Here is a 19095-nt window from a genome sequence, read left to right as displayed (position 1 = left end):
GGAGGCCCTAAACTTCCACTAGTTTCAGCAACTCTGAGGCGGGCGATACCTTCTCACTGAATGAAAGGTGGCCGGAAGGAGATTTGAGGCGCGCTGCTGACGGAGATTATTAAAATTTATAATAACATATGGGTGAAATACTCAGGAGGGCCTCGTCAGGTACAATAAAAACGCACTCCTTTAATATATTTTTTTTAATAATAAGGCTTATGTAAGTTTCGGTGAATGATAGGTCAATTTTTGGCTTAATCACGAACAGTTTTTTCGAGTACGGAATTTTTGGTGATAGCAAAGATATTTAATAAATAATTTTTGAAAGTTTTAGATATGCTCTCTTCATTTAAAATTGAGTGGGTTTCATACGAAGACTCATATTCGTAATGACTACTTATATGCGTTCAAAAACTATTTTTTAAAAAGTTACACGTAGAAGCTTTTTAAACTATAGGATAAATGTTTATCATAGAAGCGTTTTCTGTCCTGGATAACACCCAGGTTACATGCATTACTACATTTTAGTAGAGTTTGGCCTTTCAATATGTAGTTCCAGGTCAAACCTTCTCATTCAATAAGGAATATACGGCAAGGGGCGTACTGGTGAGCAGCTGCAGGTGCACGGGGCGCGGCGCTGCGCGGTCAGCGTCGCGCGCGCGCAGCGTCAGCACGGTGCTGCCGACGCGCGCGTCCTCGGGCAGCGCGCCGCTGAGCGCGCCGGCGAACACCGGCGGCGCGTTCTGCACGTCCGCCACCTTCACCTCCACGTGCGCCGTCGAGTTGAGCGCGCCGTCCTGCGCATACGCCGCGTTGTGTAATTCACAACAAAACAAACAAAAGAACTTTCACCGATGCAGAGAGAAGGTTGACAGTAGGATTTCTAATACTTGTGTATATATAGTTTTTCCACAATATTATAGTACGATTTTGAAAAAAAATTGTAGATTTACCGATTTTTGAACACTAAATTGTTGTTACGATCGTGAGCTTACTTCTGGAAGGCAGCTGTCGGCGTGCTATCGCGAGTGTATTTAGTAGCAAAGGAACTCACGGTGGCATACAACTGGAACTGGTAGAACTGGTTCTGATTGTAATCGAGGGTCCTGTTGAGGAGCAACGCGGCGGTGCAACGGCTGGCGCTCGAGCTCAGCGTCACCACTACGAACACCTCGCACGCGTCCGCCCACTGCACACACACACAACACTCAGCTCCTGTGCTCCCACAAAACATTATTAGCAATAACAACATGTGTAAATTTGTATACCTGTTCTGTGGGCAGACACCCCACCTCCAGACTGTCTCCGACGGAGTCGCGGTCGTGCACCTCGATGGGTGCAAGCAAGGTGCTTCCCACGGGCGCATCTTCGGGCACGTCCACCTCGTACGGACTCTTGAAACAAAGTAACTTTTAGAACTTTGCGTTTTGCACTTGTACACGGCATTACGCTTTCTTACGTTCAAAAGACTGAGACTTGATGTTTTAGTCGGTGTGAGCAAAGCTGCGTGGCTGGGCTCGGACGTTTGTTACTCACGTTTTTGAAGACGGGCGCGTTGTCGTTCTCGTCGATGACGATGACGGTCATGGGCTGGCTGAGCGCGGGCCCGGGCGAGCCGTCCGGCTCCTGCGCCTCGATCGACACCAGGAACTTTATCGAGTCCTCGCTCTGTCAAGTTCACAGTAGAATTAACCAACAGAACAAACAACAGGCGGATCGTTCTATTGTCGTTATATCGTATTTGTGTTATCAGCCTCGCGTAACTTCTTCGGAATGAAAACTAAAAGAGATTCGCAAGGGATTGTCTCCCTTGCAGTAGTCTACTCGCACGTGACTCTTGCTGCTTGTTCAAAAATAATGCTCACCTCTCTGTCCAAAGGCTGGATCAGTGTGATCTCGCCGGTGTCGGGGTCCACGGAGAACTTGTCTGTTCCGACCAGGCTGTATTTTATCTGAAAATCGGAAGCGCCACGGTTAATGCTAACGGTCAGCAACTGCAAGTGCGAAGTTTTAAGAGTTCACTGACCGGCAGCCCGTCGGGGTGCGCAGCGCGCAGCACGTGCACGACGCGAGCGGTCGGCGTGCGCTCCGACAGCGCCAGGTGCGCCACGTCCTGCGCGAAGGCCGGCAGTGCACGCGCACCCTCTGTAACACCGACGTCACTCCTCATTACTTCTGCTACTTTTACGGCAAAAATATACAATAGTTATCGCGATAGCGTGGCGGCGTGCCCGTGCGAACGCACCGGAACAGCCAGCAATACTAGCAGACGAGATAACCGTAGCCGCGCGCTGCACGCCTCCGCCGCCGTTTGTCGCAGTGGGCTTGCATCTGCTACCTAGATACGCGGTGTGGACTCCTAAATGATGCACTAGACGAGGCGCGCGGTTGTGAGTGCGTCACAACTGTTGCATTTGACTTTTCAGATTGAGTTCTTGTACAGTAAATTTTGATGTACCAATAAATCTTGGGAGTGCAATGAGCCGCTACAGATGATGTTGCGCTTTCGCTTTAGTCGCGGTGCCCATGACACTTGATCGCTGTCTTCGGTCCTGTGGGCGGTCCCGCGCGATGCATAACGCACGCTGCTTTCACTAATGCAGTGACAGTCACGCGCTGTGCCCGCAGCGGGGACTGTGAACAGGTTTGCACGCGGTCGCACAGTCCGTGTCAGGCGGCGTCGAAAGTGTGCCGGCGTCCGTTTCAGTGTGCATTGGCGGTGGGCGGCGGTGGGCGGCGGTGGGCGGCGGTGGGCGGCGGTGGGCGGCGGTGGGCGGCGGTGGGCGGCGGTGGGCGACGGTGGGCGGCGGAGGGCGGCGGAGGGCGGCGGAGGGCGGCGCTGCCAGTAGCACCATGCGCGACGTGCTATATATTGTTAGGCCACGCGCTAAGAAAACAAATGCACACGACAGAGTCGTTCCATGAACACGCAGTGGGCGTTCGCTTTCCGCGCATATTTACAGCTAGCTAGCGAGCTCCGGCAGCCCGGCGCAGGCTTTTAGGGTGAAGAGCACAAAACAAATGAAATTTAAATATAATATACTACCTGCGCTAGAACATAGCGCTGCGCAGCATAACACCACGCACAGCCACCGGGACGCCATACTCGTTCTGCGAAACAAAAATGTTTGTGATTTGTACGCAGATGATATAATTTGAAAATAAGATACGTGACAAGATACAGGAAGTGTACACAGTGACGCGCTGCTAGAGAAAAGATGACGCGGCCGGAACCGAAGAAAGGCTGCCCGCCCCCTCCCCCTAGTTTAGGTTGACAAACTAGCTGCAGCGTTTAAAACATAAAATATATCTTTTAACGGATGTATAGACAAAGTGAGTAACTTGTACTCTTTCTGAACACGACTGAAAATAAAATTAAAATTTGTATTTTTTATAATTTTAACATTAACAATAATAAATATGTTCTTACAAATATCGTCACAGATAACATCACTAAGGAAACGCGCACAGAGGCCGGCGAATGTCATCAATGGTCAGTGCGACGCGGGGGCGGGTCAGATGTGGTCACTTTGCGGCGCGCGAGACTGTTCGCTTGAGCAGTTGTAGCCAGACAGTGGTCGGCAATGATTACACTGCATCAAGTCCGCCGCTGCACGACGTGTAAAAAAGTGAATATATATATATATATATATATATATATATATATATATATATATATATATATGTGTAATGGATTCAGGCGTTATTTTGCGGAAGTCCATCCTAAGTAAGAAAAGGACCAATATATAGCTACTTCCGTATACGTGCGGAAGTAGTTATATATTGTCCTTTTCTTACTTGAATAAATATACAAACCATTGATGGTTTTGTGTAAGAAAATACAATTGGCGATTGCATATCCCGGCAGTGACCTTGGTACCTTGGCCCGTGAGCCAACTCTTGCGCCGCATCGGCCTAATTAAGTCCTCGGTTGCCGTTAATTGATTGAAGTTAACAAGAACCGCGCTGATAATTTATGCGGCGCGGGGTCGCAGGTCAGACAAGAGGAGCGCCTCCCCCCGGCAACCGCGACGGGGGGGACGGGTGCCGATATCTAGAACGTATAGTTGCAAATGCCCCTACTTGCGCACGAGGCTCACCCGCGGTGCACGCAGCTCGACCTTGAAGCGCAATGTCCCACGGTTTTAGACCATTGTATCCATACAAACGACTATTTCTAAATCCTACGTATCGCTACGCATTGTGTTGGCCCAACTTCGCATTTAAAACGGCGATACAGCGCGCTCCGCGACCCCGTGGGAGCCAGCCGGCCATTATTAGCGGCGGACATCTTGCGCAACGAATGACAGAGCGCAGCGCCCGTGCACGGTGTGAGAGTGCGTTTTGTCCCAATCCCCGCGTGCTTACACTTAAAGGCCTAATCACACCGGGGTCAAATGGACAAGGATTTCGCAACCGCTCCGGTGCCGTAGTTTTGACGCGGCCATTCTGGATGCGCCGCGCCGCGTAGTATGTTCCACGTTATGGCCCATAGCAATAAGGGCAGTTCGCAGTTTCCAAAACTTTCATTGATTCGATGACTGACTTGTTTCTCAAAGTTGGATTTCTTTATGAGAGCAGCAAACAGTTGCAATAGCGACCGGCGGCCAACTTAATCTCCGCAAAGCAGCACCATGTTAAGGCATCGCGGGCGCGTAGCGTGCGGCGCGGCGGTGTTAGGAAACATGACCGTCTCTTTAATCGTTATACAAGTACACTGGTCTGCGTGTATATGTCAGCCCCAACAACAAAAGTATATAAACCAATATGAGCGGCCATTATTGCGACAAAGTTTTGATTCTAATATGAAGTCGTGTGTTTTCTTCAGACACTGAAACATAACCGCTTGCGTTGTGGACACGCTTCATGCAACGTTTTGTAAATTAAACTATCTGCTGGTCTCAGGAACATCTCTTCTTCTATACTTTTTCTAATTTTTGACGAATGGCTTTGTATGCCTATAAATATCACGCCGCAGTCCTGGGTCTTGATAAGCGTCCAGTAGCGTCAAGTATACAGTAGTGACAAAATAAATAATTAATAAAAGTTATTAAAAATCGATACCTCCTCCTGAACTCAACTCATTAGGATTTTATCTAAAACATCAGCCCGTGCGTTGACAGACATGGCAAATGTTGCTCTGTGCGGGTGTTGCGGTAACAATATTCACTGGAGCCGTGCGACTTGGGAGCTGTGCAGCACCACCTGAAATTTGTTACGACGTCCTGACATGGGGAATTAAGTGACAGTGCGGCGGGAGTTCTCGGACTATCTACACAAAGGTTCAAGTTTGGCGTTTCCCTCGCTCGCTCTCATTGTTAGCCAGATTGTTGTTAAAAAGAAATCGGCAGCGCGGCGCGTGCGCGTCGCGCGGCCGCAATTCGCGCGCCTTCACCGAATGCGCGACGGGTCAAGGTGAGCGCGGCGACCCGCTTCCTAGCGTCAAATACCTTGCGTCGGCCGCTGTGTTTACGTTGCAGAAACCAATAGAGTTGAACGATGCAATTGCTTGAACGGGCGAGACGTAATTAAAGACTCATTGATCGGCAAAAACCACGGAGTTATTCGGTGCGCCGGCGCGTTACGACACACCTCGCACGCGCAGATGTCGGTCGCGCCGCGTGGCCGCAGACACTTTCTGGTGCCGCGTGCTGCACTTCCGCGAGACCAACCTCGCGCACGACACTCATATACAGCTGCAGCGTACCATCCGACACCAGGAGAACAAGCAAATAGTGGAAGAACGAATGTGGAAAGAAGTCATGAGACTTGTTTGTCTGAACTGCCACTTTGCTTGTCTATATGATAAAAAAGAGAAAAAGCGGAAGAAATCGGCCAGAAGCACTACGACAGAGCACGACAAAACCCTGTCGACACCGAATGGCGCGGCGCGGGCCCTGACGAAAACAAAAGAAAAAAAAATGTATTTAAATTTACAAAACTTCTTAAATTTACAAGGATTCTGAGGAAAGGTGTGCCGTATTTCTTTAAGCTACAACGCCTACTGTAACGCCAAAATACAAACACACTTCATCACTCTTTTTCACGTGTCTTTGTAAAGCTATTGAACCTAAAATTATCGTTAATTTTTGATGAGTCTCATTTGACCGTGGCGCGCGCCGGCACACCGTGCACCGCGCTCACGTTGCGCTGCAGACTCATTGCAGGTCAAGTTGTAATATCTTCAGTTGTAGCGCATTTAAATATAAACATAATGAAATAATCAGAGAGAACTACCCTTCGCGATGACGCAGGCCATGAAGCAGCATAACAAACAATGGCGTGGTAGTTCTTTTCTCATATTTTATTTCCGCCACCGAATAGGTAATCGCGTGCACGTTCGCTTAAGTTATTGTCATAAATTGTTTGTGTACCATCTGTACTAACGTAGGTGATCAGGAGCCGTCGTATTTAGCGAACAGTTGAATAAGATCGCCATACCACACCATCCGTCCGCCGCACGTCGCTGCACGTCGCCGAGCGCAGAGCTCTTCTTATCCCGACGAGACGTGTTTGAACAGTACGCATCGTTTCGGGCTGTTGATATGGGGACAAGGGTCACGCGGGAGGGGGGTCAGCATCTGCTTGTGCGATTCGTGATCAGCTCAGTTAAAATTTTGCGCTCTATACCAAGCACGCCGCTCGGCTGTGACCTGTTGCAACACGACGAGCCTCAATTGTCTAAAAGGCCGTGAAGCTATTGTAAGTAACCCAGCGCCGCCGTCGCATTGCGCGGTGCCGACAGTCGGAACTCTGCGGCGACACATGGCCAGAGCGACTAGAAGTGGCGCCTGACCTCATCGCCTGCGCGAGCCGCTCGCCTGGCGGTGCGCGGGACGCCCTGGCTACGTAGCGGCCGGTATGCGCGACCGCAAAATGAATTGTTTTTATTTGTAATTATTCCGTTCTTATGCCTCTGCGCTCTGTGCTTCACATTGACTCAAATTGGCACGGCCAAAGTCAGATAATAGAGGTCTCGGAACAATTGCATACATCGCTTCGCCGTCGTCTAGATCTTCTTAAGAGAAAGACGAATCGACCCACAAGTTCAGTCTTTCGTCCTCTATTTGATGTGATGATCCAAGTAACCTTCCACGCATACAAAAGTGCTATCGAGGCAAATTTATTAATGAAAACTATGCCAGGGACGCGCTCTGCTAGAATGTACACGTGTTTTGTCCGTGTAAACACACGAGTAAGCTCGTGCACTGAGGAATATCTGGTGAGCCCGGCCCCGGAGGAAACACACGCCTGTCACGAGAGTCGACAGCAATAAACCCAAAGACCTGCTCACTGTAACGTACGCAGTCCTACAGAAAAGTTTCGTCGCTTACAAAGAAACTAACGGAACGACCGACATCTAAAGTCGCGATCACTTTTTCTGGATTGTGTGTTGCACGAGTGTTGTAAAATAAATTGTCGAAGCAGAAAACGTACCCGTGGAACTGGCGCGGCTGCGTGGCCGTGCTGGCAGCGCGCGTCTTCCGTTACGAATTATTGCTTTTGTTTTATTTAAGACGTTTTTTCCTACAACTCAGTATGGGCTACCTAAAAAACACGCGAAAAAACGCGATATGAAATTTCGAAGCTTTATTTGAAGTCGAATGGTAAGGATTTCACTGAGGAAACTAAATTTGATTTCATATCGAATTAGGATTTTTGTATGCACCGTAACTGATACAAAGTGAAAGATAATTTAAACGATGAATGCATTCCCGCCGGCGATCAGAACAGCAGCGAAGTAAGAAGCCGCAGTTGGTGAGTAGCGGCGCGCCCGCATTACGCATGCGCGTCGCTCGCGCGGCGCAACGGTGCCTGCGCAGTGTCATCGGCCTGCTTGCAAGGAAACGCCGTCGGACCAACGCTCGCGACAGCCTCCGAGCACCCCGCCCCCCGCAGCAGCGCCGTCAGCCGCTCAGTGCAATGCTTAAGGACGCGCAGACGAGCCTACCGAAGACTGATTTCCATATATATATATATATATATATATATATATATATATATATAATATTAATATAATATTTTTTTCTGAATTGAATCATTGTTTTGCTTTTAATACATTTTATGAACTATTTCATTTATTTCATATAAGAACTTGCTTTACGTAAATAGCTTGTTACAATGTCTATGGAGTAACATACCTTTTAAATTGTATTATGCTAAAAGTTTTTCAATAAAATGTGTTAAAAACTCGGTATCAACTAGTCCAAATTATCAAAATTTCAGCCCGCGGCGTAGTACCGCATGTGCCGCGGACAGGCAACTCCTCGAAGTGTGCAGTCAGTCCCCGCGCACTCGAAAGTTACCGACGCTACGGAATCCCGGCTGCGGTGGCCGTGAGCAGCGGGCAGATGCGGCCGCGTTGTCAAAGGAACGCCTTCCGAATACCGCGCGTGCGCTGCATAGGACGACCTGTACTCTAAATCTATTCAACCGGGTGCTACGTTACATGGAACTAATGACGCTAGTTCGGCGCGATGCCTTTATAGATCTAAAAGTAATGATAGGCCATGCAAGTTCAATTCTTTCAAAGATAGTTCGAAACTTATGCTAAGGTTTGACAGCTGCATAAGTTTATAATAGTCGTATTTAGAAACAAAGAATCGGTATTATAAATATTTGCAGAAAAAACTGAAAACTTGTTGCTCGAAATAGCTACCCGTTGTCACGAGCTCCACCTTCGGCTGACCGAAGTAGCAGCGGCGGTGGCTTAGCGACTGAACAGTGAGGTAGCCAGGAAAGTCGAACAACAATTTCGGAGCATACGCGGAGATGCCGCGGGAGGTCGCGGCAGGCCCCGGGGACACGGGACGCGCCCGCGTCCGGGGAGCGAGTGTCGGACGTGTTACGTGCGCGCGTTGCACAACGCCGCGTGCCGCCGCGTGACGCCGCGCGCACTTTTACTTTCGCGCGCGCGCGCCGGCCCGCTGTACTCGCCTCGCAGCCTCGCTCACTGTACGCATTGTTTCTGTGTGTAATCAGTCCACATGAACACCTCGAGGTCTGTTTGTCTGTGTGTTTTTATGTTCAATTGCATGGCCGAGCCGTGCGCCGATGCCTCTATATCGTCACGCGGGCTTATTGCCACAGCATGATCTCCTGCCGTTCAGTTCATCTGTTTAATTGTCATAAATTAAATAAAATGGCAGTAAAACTGTTACGCTAATGCGCATTCCGCGTCGAGTGTAGCGGTGGATCGGCTGCCAATCGATTGCGAGCGGTGTCCATATCTCACGAGCCGCATTCTCACATTCTCGGCGGCTCGTTTGCTAAGGCAGCAGCAACAGCGGGGGGACGCGGTGCCGTCGACGGCTGCTTGCGCGTGGAATTGCATAACGCTCGTTGTAATGTCCACGTTATTTCCAAATCAGCAATGTAAAATAGTCAATAAGATAACTTGCACCTATTAAATTGTGTGCTTTGAAAGAAACGACGCGGCGGCTTGAGGCTGCGAGGAGAGTGCGCGGCGGGTGTCGACTGTTCGTGTCCGCGTAACCGAGTCAAACCGAGTCCCCCGCCCCGCTGACACGCTTCGATATTTCTCGCCCTAACGCCAACGCGCGGGTCATTATTAGTGCAGCCAAAAGCAACGCACGCGGGCGTCGTGCACACGTGCGCCCCGCGCGGTGAGCAGTGCATCGTGCGGCCGGTGTCGCGCTACCTCGACACAAAAGGGGGTTGTTATTGCAATCCCTGCAGACCACTCGTCACTTTCGCTTTATGACCGACACGGAATTCTGTTAGCTGCTGCAGCACGCGGGGCGGTTGGCTCACCTTTCTGTGCGCAGCTCTATGCTCTTAATGCCACAGTAATGCGATGTGCATGCGATTTAAACACCTGGGATAGAGGAAGCAATTCATCTCGTGAATTCCGGACCGGGAGTTTTTTTCCGAGTTCGATGTAGGTCCAGAAGTAGGGAAAATTGTCATTGCCGACCGTCGCCGAATATGAATGAACGTGTCGGCGGCTGACGCGCGCGGAGGCAGTGGCGCTGCGCAAACAGCGACGCCGGCGGTACAACGCGACTCGTGTGGCCGTGACGTTAACGCACCGAAACAAATCTGCAACCGTAACGTTAACGCGGACTGGAACGACAGTAGTAGTAAATGAATATGAATGTCTCATTATACTCGGACGTTTTAAAATTTGATTCGGCAGTGGGTTAATAGTTCAGGCTAGAGAGGTTGATAAATATAGCGGTACCAATGGCGCGTTGTACGCCGTCCACGCCCGCCTCCAACTTTCCGAAAGGTCGTTAGCCAGGAGCTGAAGTGACGTTCCCATGATGTGGACGCGCACGCGGCGAGATAACAGCAGCGGCTCAATTACCGAGAGAAAACAAAATAACAGCACAAAGTTAGGCGAGCCCGCGCCGCGCTGTACCGTTAGCGCAGGAATTGGACACAAAAGGTGCGTCACCGGCAGTAAGTAAGAAGCAAACAGTAGCGCGTGTCACAAAAACGAGGCGACGTCGAGGTGCCCGCCTTGTTTGTTTTAAAATGCCGGTGTTGCTACACTGTGACGCTGTGCCAGAAGAGGTCAAAAGCAGGGTCGGGTCCTTGCCGGACGCGCGGGAATACTACAGATCACTGATGGCAAGCAGACACAATGGCGCGCCCGGGGACACTCTGCGAGCACAAAGGAGAGGAAGTCGTCCAGCGCGGCCGGCTCACAAGTCATTCCACGGCTTTGTACCGCATTGTTCATTTATTATCTTTCGAAAGTAAAAATATTTGAACAGCGCGATCGTGTCAATGACAGTTATATGATTCTTTTAATAACAACTGCTCGTGTTGTCTCCGTTACTCAAATAAAATAGAAACGCTTCGAGATTTTAAGTAATTGGGTAAAACGGAGTATTTGCGAAACTGACAAAAGTGTATGAATGGGTTGCAGCAACAGGTCGCGGTGTACAGTCAGTGCGTGCGCACGCGTACCCGGCGCACTCGCCACTTGTAAGAGATTTTTGATTTTTGTATGCGATTGGGCGACTCGCTCATGTTTCTGGCGACGGATATGGCTCGCAATACATCAAAAGACTGTTAGAGGTTGATATAGTAGTAGTTGTAATAATAAGTTAGAAAGCACTCGATCCTTAACAATAGAGAAAAAGCCGACAGCCGCGCACGCAAGAGCAACACGGAGCAACACGGAGCAGCCCGCAGTTACAAAAGACAAGGAGCGGGTCCGTGCGCGACTCGGCCGGAGAGCGGGCCGCGCCGCAAGGCCGCCGCCGCTCGGCACTAAAATGCCTTCTTAGCTCTGATTCACGCAAACGGATTACTAAAAAGGTCACATTATAAAGCTGCTGGAACTTGTTTCTATTGAGAAATATTTGAAGGTGCCTTATCAATAAGCAATATTTTTTCATATTTAATAAGTTGCATTAATTCTTTATACAAAATTTTGTAACCACTTATACTTTTGACCAAGTCTACGAAAGAAATGAGATAGTACGAGAATCTGTATTAAATAACTTAACATAAGTTCCGCTTCGGAAGTAACCGATTCTGAATAAATTAATTATGCGGGCGCTTACCGTGGCGAGAGCATGCTCAAAATTCACTCATGTCCCGGCACCCGGATTCTGTGGCACAGAAACAGGCTCTGGGCATCCGTAGGTGTGCCTCGAAATTGTTACACCACGAGAGCAGCACCAAAGTTCATAAGTGAATACCGTTAGCCCCGGAACTCGCGGACATGGCAGCGACGCGCCGCCGGCCAGCGCAGCGCGGCGCCGTTATTCACAAATTGCGACAAAGAACAAAAGGCGTCAAGTTATAATTGGCACGGCACATACAAACGCACTAATTAGTTTCAACTCAGATACGCACAGACCACCACCGACGAGCTGCGGGCGCGACTGACATGTTTACCTTTGCCCGTGGTGGCCGTAGCTATCTGTTCTTGTCGACCTTACGGCCGTGCGACTGCGAGAGAGAAAGGTAGAAAATCTAGAGCCTGCAATTGTACCGTCGCTACCATCGAATGTAAAGTAATAAGTCGCCATCTAGCGTTCCTAAAGAAAACTTGATTATACGTCAATAATAAAAATCTTTGATTTGATATTTCCTGCCGAGAGATGGCGCTATAACTAAATTATACAAATATGCGTTTTACTAAATTAGAAATATTTGATTTGGAACAAAAATCAGGCTTGCGACTGCTAGCGTGGCGTCAGCTTCTCAGCGAAGACGAACCGTACAGACTACATTACATTTCTGTATAAATATTTTTTTACAGTGGTGATTAGAAATTAACAAATTAAACACACGATCGAGAACAAAATTTTATTACTCAAAAATATTTTGCTACAAAACTGAGACCTACATCTCATCGTTCAGATTCATTAGTTCTAGGACACGCAAGTAGCACCATCGTTGCAACAGAGATTGTATTTCACTAACAAATTCGAACCCGCACCCGCGCACGTGGCGGCCGGCGCCGCTGACGCAAATGTACGCGTTTCATTAGGCAATTAGTTGCTGAATACAATATTATATACCACTACATTATTTATATACATATATGTATATATATATATATGTTGACTAGTTACACAAGAACGATCGCTGCGCAGCGCCCCGGCGTTGTTATATCGTTAACGAATTTCGACACAAATTAATTGCTTCTACTGCCGGTCGCGTCAATTTCCACAGAATGTATTATCTCTTCAAGTCACGACTTTTGGCATTAATTTACGTTTTTGTCGGAGGAGTTTCGTGAACGCCATACCGTTGATAAGACATTTTTCACAAATACTTCGCACGAAGGTCTCCATACGCTCGGTACTCTCTGCCGAATCTTGAAGAAATGTAGCGCCCGCGCGCGACCCTCCCTGCGACCAGACGACCAGAGAGCAGCAAACGGTGCGCACAATTGTCGGCTGTGCCCGGCACGGGGGCTATCGTTTATTAATTACATAATAATTTTGACTCATATCACTAATACATTAAACTAGGGTAGGGGGATTACAGAAGGATATAGCAGAGATTGTCCAGCTTTACGTGCATCGCAAAGCTGGATGATCTCAGATGCTCACTCCCCCGTGGCGACGACACGAGCAGAGCTTAGAGCTCGCAATTAACATGAACAAGATGAAGTATGAAAAAACAAGAAAACTAAGTATGTATTGTACACCGCGGTGCAGCGACGCAGTGCTCCGTCACACGTTAATCATGATGTCCCGCAGCGGCTTGCGGAGCAGCTGCGGCACGCGCGCCTCCGCATGCGGCCGCCCCACCGGCAGCACCAGCTCCAGCCGCTCGGCGCCCGGCCGCGAGGCCAGCGCCCGCAGCCGCGCGCCGCAGTGCAGCGGCGTCGACGTCAGCGCCACCAGCCCGCAGTACTGCAACCACACCAAACTCATTGCATTACAACAATCTTTGTGCACTGTGAGCACTGCGCTCCGGCCGACGCGACCACTGCTCACAGTCACAAGTGAGCAGCGGCTGCTCTCCGTCACGATAGAACTTCCAAGTGGTGTTCTGTAGCGCCGCTTTAGGTGAACTTTATCGGTCTACGAAAATGCCTCCTCGCACGTCTAAGAGCGCGGAGCAGTGCGCACACGCAGATCGTTCCTGCTAACAATGCGTGTAGGTGTTTCGAATTTGTCGCTCACATGAACAGCGGCTAGCAAGATGCCGGCGGCGATGGCGACGCTAACATCGCTGTAGTAGTGCATCCTCTTCTTCCCGTCCTCTCTCCAGGAGTACGTCTGTCGGAAGACAAGGATGAGTGCGGGTGCGTCGGTTAGATAAGGCTTTGTTGCGTTGGTAGCGAAAGGCTTGAGGTCCGCCACCCACTGTCTGGACATCCTCCTAGAGTAGTTCAGTTCCTCTTCTTCTTCGACGATGTTCCTTATCGCGGCTTTAGTTTCTTGGTCCTGGACCACTACGAAGGTCCATGGCTCCGTGTGTGCACCCGACGGTGAGGTACCTGGCGAGGAAGTAATAAATTTCTTGTTAAATGCTTAGCGTGTTAAAATACTTTTTAAACTAACGACTGAAACATTAAAAGCCGTGCGCGGAAGTTGAGTAGCAAAAGTGTGTTTGTCTTTACAATGATCAAGCATCGTTATCGCAGATTGTTTTCGCGCGCCGGCCATTCTGCCCGGTGCTTGTGCACACGCCCCTTTTTGCTTTTAAACAGTCGCACGGGAGCGTCCGCTGCCGCACTCGAGGCATTCAACGAGCGTGCGAAAATTATTTTTCGGCGCATTGTTATTAGTTTTTCGTTTGTTTGTTAAACTATTCTAACCTCGTAATCGCGACACGAAATCAGTTTTGCAAGTATTCAATGCTCGGGACAGACAGGGCGTTGTAAATTCGAACCTACTGGATAGCAATCGTTATCGCTCAACAGAATGTATTACATTTGCACAAGAGAGGACGCGCCACTAGACGTCGTCACTCGACTGCCGGCGCGCGGCGATCGCAAGTGCAGTGGCGAAGCGACCGTCTCAACACGGGCGTAGTGTGCGCGGTGCTGCGGCAGCTGTCCAGCGGGCACCTGTGTCAATTTAGGTTAAAATACCGGCTGCAGCTGTGCCAACGTTGGGCTGTGCTTGCGGGTCAAATACGAAACAAAAGGGTGAACGCTCGAAGTGCGGCCTCGATCTAATTAACCGTACACTCGAGTGCTTCCCGGAAGCTCTTTGAGTCGGTCGTGTCGAGGCCGGGGCGTCGTCCTTACCGGCCGTCTTAATGATGTTGTCGAGCACCTCCTGCGGTATGGGCTCCGTGCTGAAGCGCCTCACCGTGCGCCGCGTGGCCATCAGTTCGTAGAACTCGCGCGACCGCTGCACCAGCTCGCAGTCGGGGCGTGCCGGCGGCTGGTAAGGCACGTGCGGCGTGTCCGACGGTAGCGCCGGCAGCAGCTGCTCGGGATCGTCCTGGTCGTCGCGGTACTCCCTCTCTACAATAATGAAAAACGGCCAGTTTACGTAAAGTTCGAGCGTAGAGAGGCCGCATTCCCTTATGCACTCCTCAAAAGGTTTTGCAAATGACATTTTCCATTTTCATGAGCTGCAAAAGTATTTACACAGACACAGTTTTGATGTGAAGATAAGTCTCGTTGGCAGCGCGTCCGCGGGCCCGGTCGGCTGTTGATCGTTCTTGTTGTTCCCCACACCGGCACCGGCCGACACGCATTGACAACTCAACACGATAGCAAATAAGATGGTTGTTGTCAGGATTACATTGATTATAGGAAAACAACGCTTGTGAAGATCGGTGTGCGTCGAGCTGTTTTGAACTTGAACTGATGTCTTACATAGCGGGGCTACATTTTGTCTGAACCAACCCGTTACCTGTGTAACAGGATCACTATCGAGCTCCATTAGTTATATCAACTTCCTTTATTTTTTTAATGTTTTAAAAGACAATAACTTATTACTGTCTTTTAGAACATTTCTTAAATCGTTTCTTAAAACAATTCAACCTCAATTCAATTTACAATTGTATTTTTTTGTTTCACAAAAGACACCACGCAACCGCGCACCGTCCAGCTGCGAGCGAAACAGTCACTGTGACAGCAGCGTGCAGCCCGCGAACTCCTAATTAAAGTAATTATCAACGAAAGTGTGATTCGGGTATACGCGAATATACCAAGTGGTCAAGTTCGCGTCAGAGCGCTGCTGGAATGAACGTCCTCGTGGCTGCGTGCTGCTCAGGTAGCGCCACCGGTATCAATTAGCAAAGTGTCGCGTCTTGCGTGTGTGCGCTTATACAGCACCTCTGAATAAAACCCGAAGCGTTTTATTTTATTGCATGTGAACATTCTTATCTTTTTCGGTCAAGTGGTTAAAACGTCTGCGATTTAATTCTCTCGCTCGAGTAACTTCTAATTAGATTTATCTAAACAGAAGTTATCGCCTAAGGCGACACAAATATGTTTGTTTGTTAACCTCTGGCTGGCGCAACAGTTGCAGTGCGCTGTGCGCGCGCGTCAGGCGACGGCACGGCCGCTCGCAGCGCCCGCGCCGCGCCCGCACCGCGCCCGCACCGCGCCCGCACCGCGCCCGCACCGCACCCGCACCGCGCCCGCACCGCGCCCGCACCGCGGCACCTCGCCGGGCACTCGCGATACGAGTTGGACGCGACAGACAAATAACCAACCAAAAAGCATTAACTGAGTCAGCGCAGGCGCTCGCTGCGCGGTTGTTGTTTTGTTCGCAATGGCGAAGTTACAGGCAATGTGTGCCAGCTGATCGCTGATCCAAACTACAAAAATGATAAACTAACCAAAAAACTTTTTAAAAATTATTCTTGTAAACGTGTCTAAGTTACTATTTGGTTGTTAAAGGTTATGGGAGGCGGCGTGTTTGCGCCGCGGGAGACGCCTTTTTTCATTATAAATATACATAATAATTTTATATAAATTTTGTTAATTTTAACAATATTATTATATATTAATATAAAAATATTTTTTACAACATCCGCGGCGATCGGTTTCAAAGAGCTGGATCTCCAATAAGAAGACGTTGATACGCAGAGAGACCAGTGCCGGCCTGTACACCTTGCTCTGTGGGCCGTGCTGCAGACAGCTGCGACAATATATTAAAAACAGAGTTCTGTCAGGGCGCTACCACAGAGCTCGTACACGATGTCAATTGGAGGCCTATATCGAAGCGGCTAGGCTGAGACCACCTGAGGTCTAAGGCGCGAGTGCACAAGACGTCATCCTTGTGTGGTCAGTGCCCTTCACAAAGTGCGCGCCGCAACGCGCTGTACGTGCCTTTGATATAATAAAATCAAATCACATTCAGGTTGTGAGTGCACGCCGCCACCTGCTGCGCCCACAGATCCTATCTCAGCAAAGCGCAGCCATTGCACTTAAATCCCTTAGGTTGCGCCAGCACACGCAATCGAAGCGACTGATGATTAGTCCTTCAGTGGAAATTCCTCCATTTCAACATCCGTGCATTATCATAATAATTAGTAGCAAAAGAAATACATTTGAATGGAAACAGTTGCAACAGAAGATTACACGCCGAAACACACTCACACGTAAACGCAATAAATGACCAGCGCAGAGGGATTGTCTGTCTGCTTGTCGACGGTGACCGCAGCCAGGAGTAGATCAAGAAACTTCCGTGCACTCACTCCGAAAGGAACTCCCGCAATACAATTATTTTTGCCACGAGGGTAATATCAAATGGTTTATTAATTAGGTATAATAAAATTTTGAAATTATTTTTTTCCTATACAACCCATAAACTAAGGGCAACTAAGAGAGAAACACAAATACGAGGAGAAGAGGCACCAGCTGCATGTACCCCAATTGCACCGAATTATCACCGCAGTAAATAAGCACTAGGCAACACCAACGTGACGCCATAGTAACATCCGAAGAATTGGCGCAGCCGGGTAATGGACGGAGTGGGAGTTGTAATGATGCAGGAACAGAAGATCATTTACAGTTTCGCTGACGATCCGCCGCCGACTGTTTCTGCGGTGATAAGCTTTACTGATATTGTTGAAAAAATCAAAGCTCAACGGGAAGTGACTAAGCATTTTCAAATATATCACAGTTTAATTTTGTGTCAGCAAATGAACACCGGAGGTGGTGATTTTGTACGAACGCGTTTATTAAAATAGCATTACGCACCCCAGCCGCCCCCGGGGGGTGAGCGCTGCTGCTTGACTGCGGCCCGGCTGCAGCGCGCTTCCACCAAGTTCTTATGGAAAATCGTGAACGCCACAAAGCACACCAGCATGCCGGCGTACACCGCGAAACAGTTGTTCTCCAGCGTCCACACGGCTAGCGATATCACGTTCATGTTGTCCGGGCTCATATTCCGTAAGCACTGCCGAACGTAACGCACGCGCACTCGCCGTCGCAGCGCGCGGGAGACTGACTTTGTTGTCGTTTATAATCGCGAAAATAATCTCATTTGCCGACCGACATCAACGTGAAATGTGTTTTAAGCTTTATTCCCGCGACCCAAGTGCGGCATTGCGGGCGCGTGCCGGCCGACGGATCGAATAATTTGTTTAATATTACTCAACGCGCTGTGCGGACGCGAGCGCACTTGACTTTTTGTCTTTTATTTTTGTTCATAAAAGGCACACGGAAAAAAATAATCTCGTCTCAGCTTCGTTCCACTCGCATGCCGCCACGGCAGCTCTCCTATCGCTGCGTTATTGAATCTATAATACTACAGGAAATAACTTTATTATCACTCTTAAAGTGGATGAAATTATTTTTGTAAGCATAACATGAAGAGATATAGAACTACCGCTATTTAACTTTTACACATAAATATTGTTAATATGCTTAAATGGAAATTAATAAAGAAGAGAAATTGCTGCAGTGGCCATGCCAGTTTGCTTTCTAGCGCGGCACGAAAATAACATTCCCGGTGCGCGGGTGCGCGGGTGCGCAGGTGAGCGGGTGCGCAGGCGCGGCGGCGACAGTACCTGGCCAGATATAGCACAACATTTACATTTGCATTTGCGACTTTTACGGAACAAGTAATTTATTTATTTATTAAATATTGTTACATTCAATTGTTGATATTCATTCATACTACATTTATTACCTATACTCACAATGTTACTATGGCGGGATGATGCTTCTTCACGCAGTCGAGCGAGCAGGTAAAAATGTACTGTAACTTACTTGAGATATAAATTTATATTTTATTTAAATCTATATTCTACAGACATAAGCGTCCGTGCCTTTGTTTTTTACAGTATCTTTTAATATTTCCGATTTTATTGATGATTTTATTTGTTCACGTTTCTGCATGTCAGCGTTTATTAAGTCTCTTATACTATTTCCTAACGTAACTCTTAAACTGTTTGTAACTAAATTAAAGTGAACTAATTTAATTAAAAACAGTTTAAGATTTACATTACAAATTTTGCATATCGCCCTAACAATGTCCAGTTTTGCTGCATGCAAATTGGCAAATATGTTGAAGTCAGATTTCCAGGAGTTGCAAGTCCTTGACACCGGTTCATCGAGACCTTGACAATGTCCGTGTGCCAATGCTCTTCATGTTCAAGTTACATTTTACGTTTCGCTTAGCGGAGCCGATGAACTGCTCCTTCTTGCCCGCTCGTTTCCTGTCCGCGCGCACGCAGCGCGTGGTATGA

At 48.7% G+C, this 19095-nt stretch overlaps 2 protein-coding genes across 3 annotated transcripts in view; both read right to left on the bottom strand.

Moving 5' to 3' along the window:
* The window catches only part of Cad87A (cadherin-87A), a 32241-nt gene extending 20342 nt beyond the window's left edge, over nt 1-11899 (bottom strand). For both annotated transcript variants that reach the window (XM_068769931.1, XM_068769939.1), the window contains exons 1-8: nt 11532-11899; nt 3038-3102; nt 2018-2136; nt 1857-1943; nt 1528-1659; nt 1260-1385; nt 1046-1180; nt 596-788 (exon numbers count right to left, since the gene is read on the bottom strand). In XM_068769931.1, coding sequence (XP_068626032.1) covers nt 596-788; nt 1046-1180; nt 1260-1385; nt 1528-1659; nt 1857-1943; nt 2018-2136; nt 3038-3102; nt 11532-11545 — 871 coding nt within the window. In that variant the 5' untranslated portion in view covers nt 11546-11899. The remainder of the gene's footprint in view (nt 1-595; nt 789-1045; nt 1181-1259; nt 1386-1527; nt 1660-1856; nt 1944-2017; nt 2137-3037; nt 3103-11531) is intronic.
* A 369-nt stretch (nt 11900-12268) lies between these two features.
* Nucleotides 12269-17988, bottom strand: Iyd (Iodotyrosine deiodinase). Its single transcript, XM_068766908.1, has 4 exons — nt 17603-17988; nt 14687-14908; nt 13614-13930; nt 12269-13340 (listed from the first exon to the last, which is right to left on the bottom strand). The coding sequence occupies exons 1-4, from the start codon at nt 17787-17789 to the stop codon at nt 13158-13160; spliced, it is 909 nt and encodes a 302-aa protein (XP_068623009.1). The 5' UTR covers nt 17790-17988; the 3' UTR covers nt 12269-13157.
* Between the last annotated feature and the right edge of the window lie 1107 nt (nt 17989-19095).

This window comes from Battus philenor, unplaced genomic scaffold (genome assembly GCF_028537555.1).
Source record: "Battus philenor isolate CCGP_79_NKW_IND1 unplaced genomic scaffold, ilBatPhil1.0.hap1 SCAF_10, whole genome shotgun sequence".
In the NCBI taxonomy this organism is placed as follows: domain Eukaryota; kingdom Metazoa; phylum Arthropoda; class Insecta; order Lepidoptera; family Papilionidae; genus Battus; species Battus philenor.
Note: the sequence above shows the minus strand (reverse complement) of the source record. Positions and strands in the feature narration are given on the sequence as shown.

What these genes read in the sequence shown, in the direction of transcription:
- Iyd (XM_068766908.1), bottom strand. Translation starts at nt 17,789, where the DNA reads ATGAGCCCGGACAACATGAACGTGATATCGCTAGCCGTGTGGACGCTG. An exon ending in ACCCCCCGGGGGCGGCTGGG is followed by an intron (nt 14,909 to 17,602) that starts GTGCGTAATGCT and finishes TCATTATTGTAG; the next exon opens with AGAGGGAGTACCGCGACGAC. An exon ending in TCTTGCTAGCCGCTGTTCAT is followed by an intron (nt 13,341 to 13,613) that starts GTGAGCGACAAA and finishes GTGTGGTTGCAG; the next exon opens with TACTGCGGGCTGGTGGCGCT.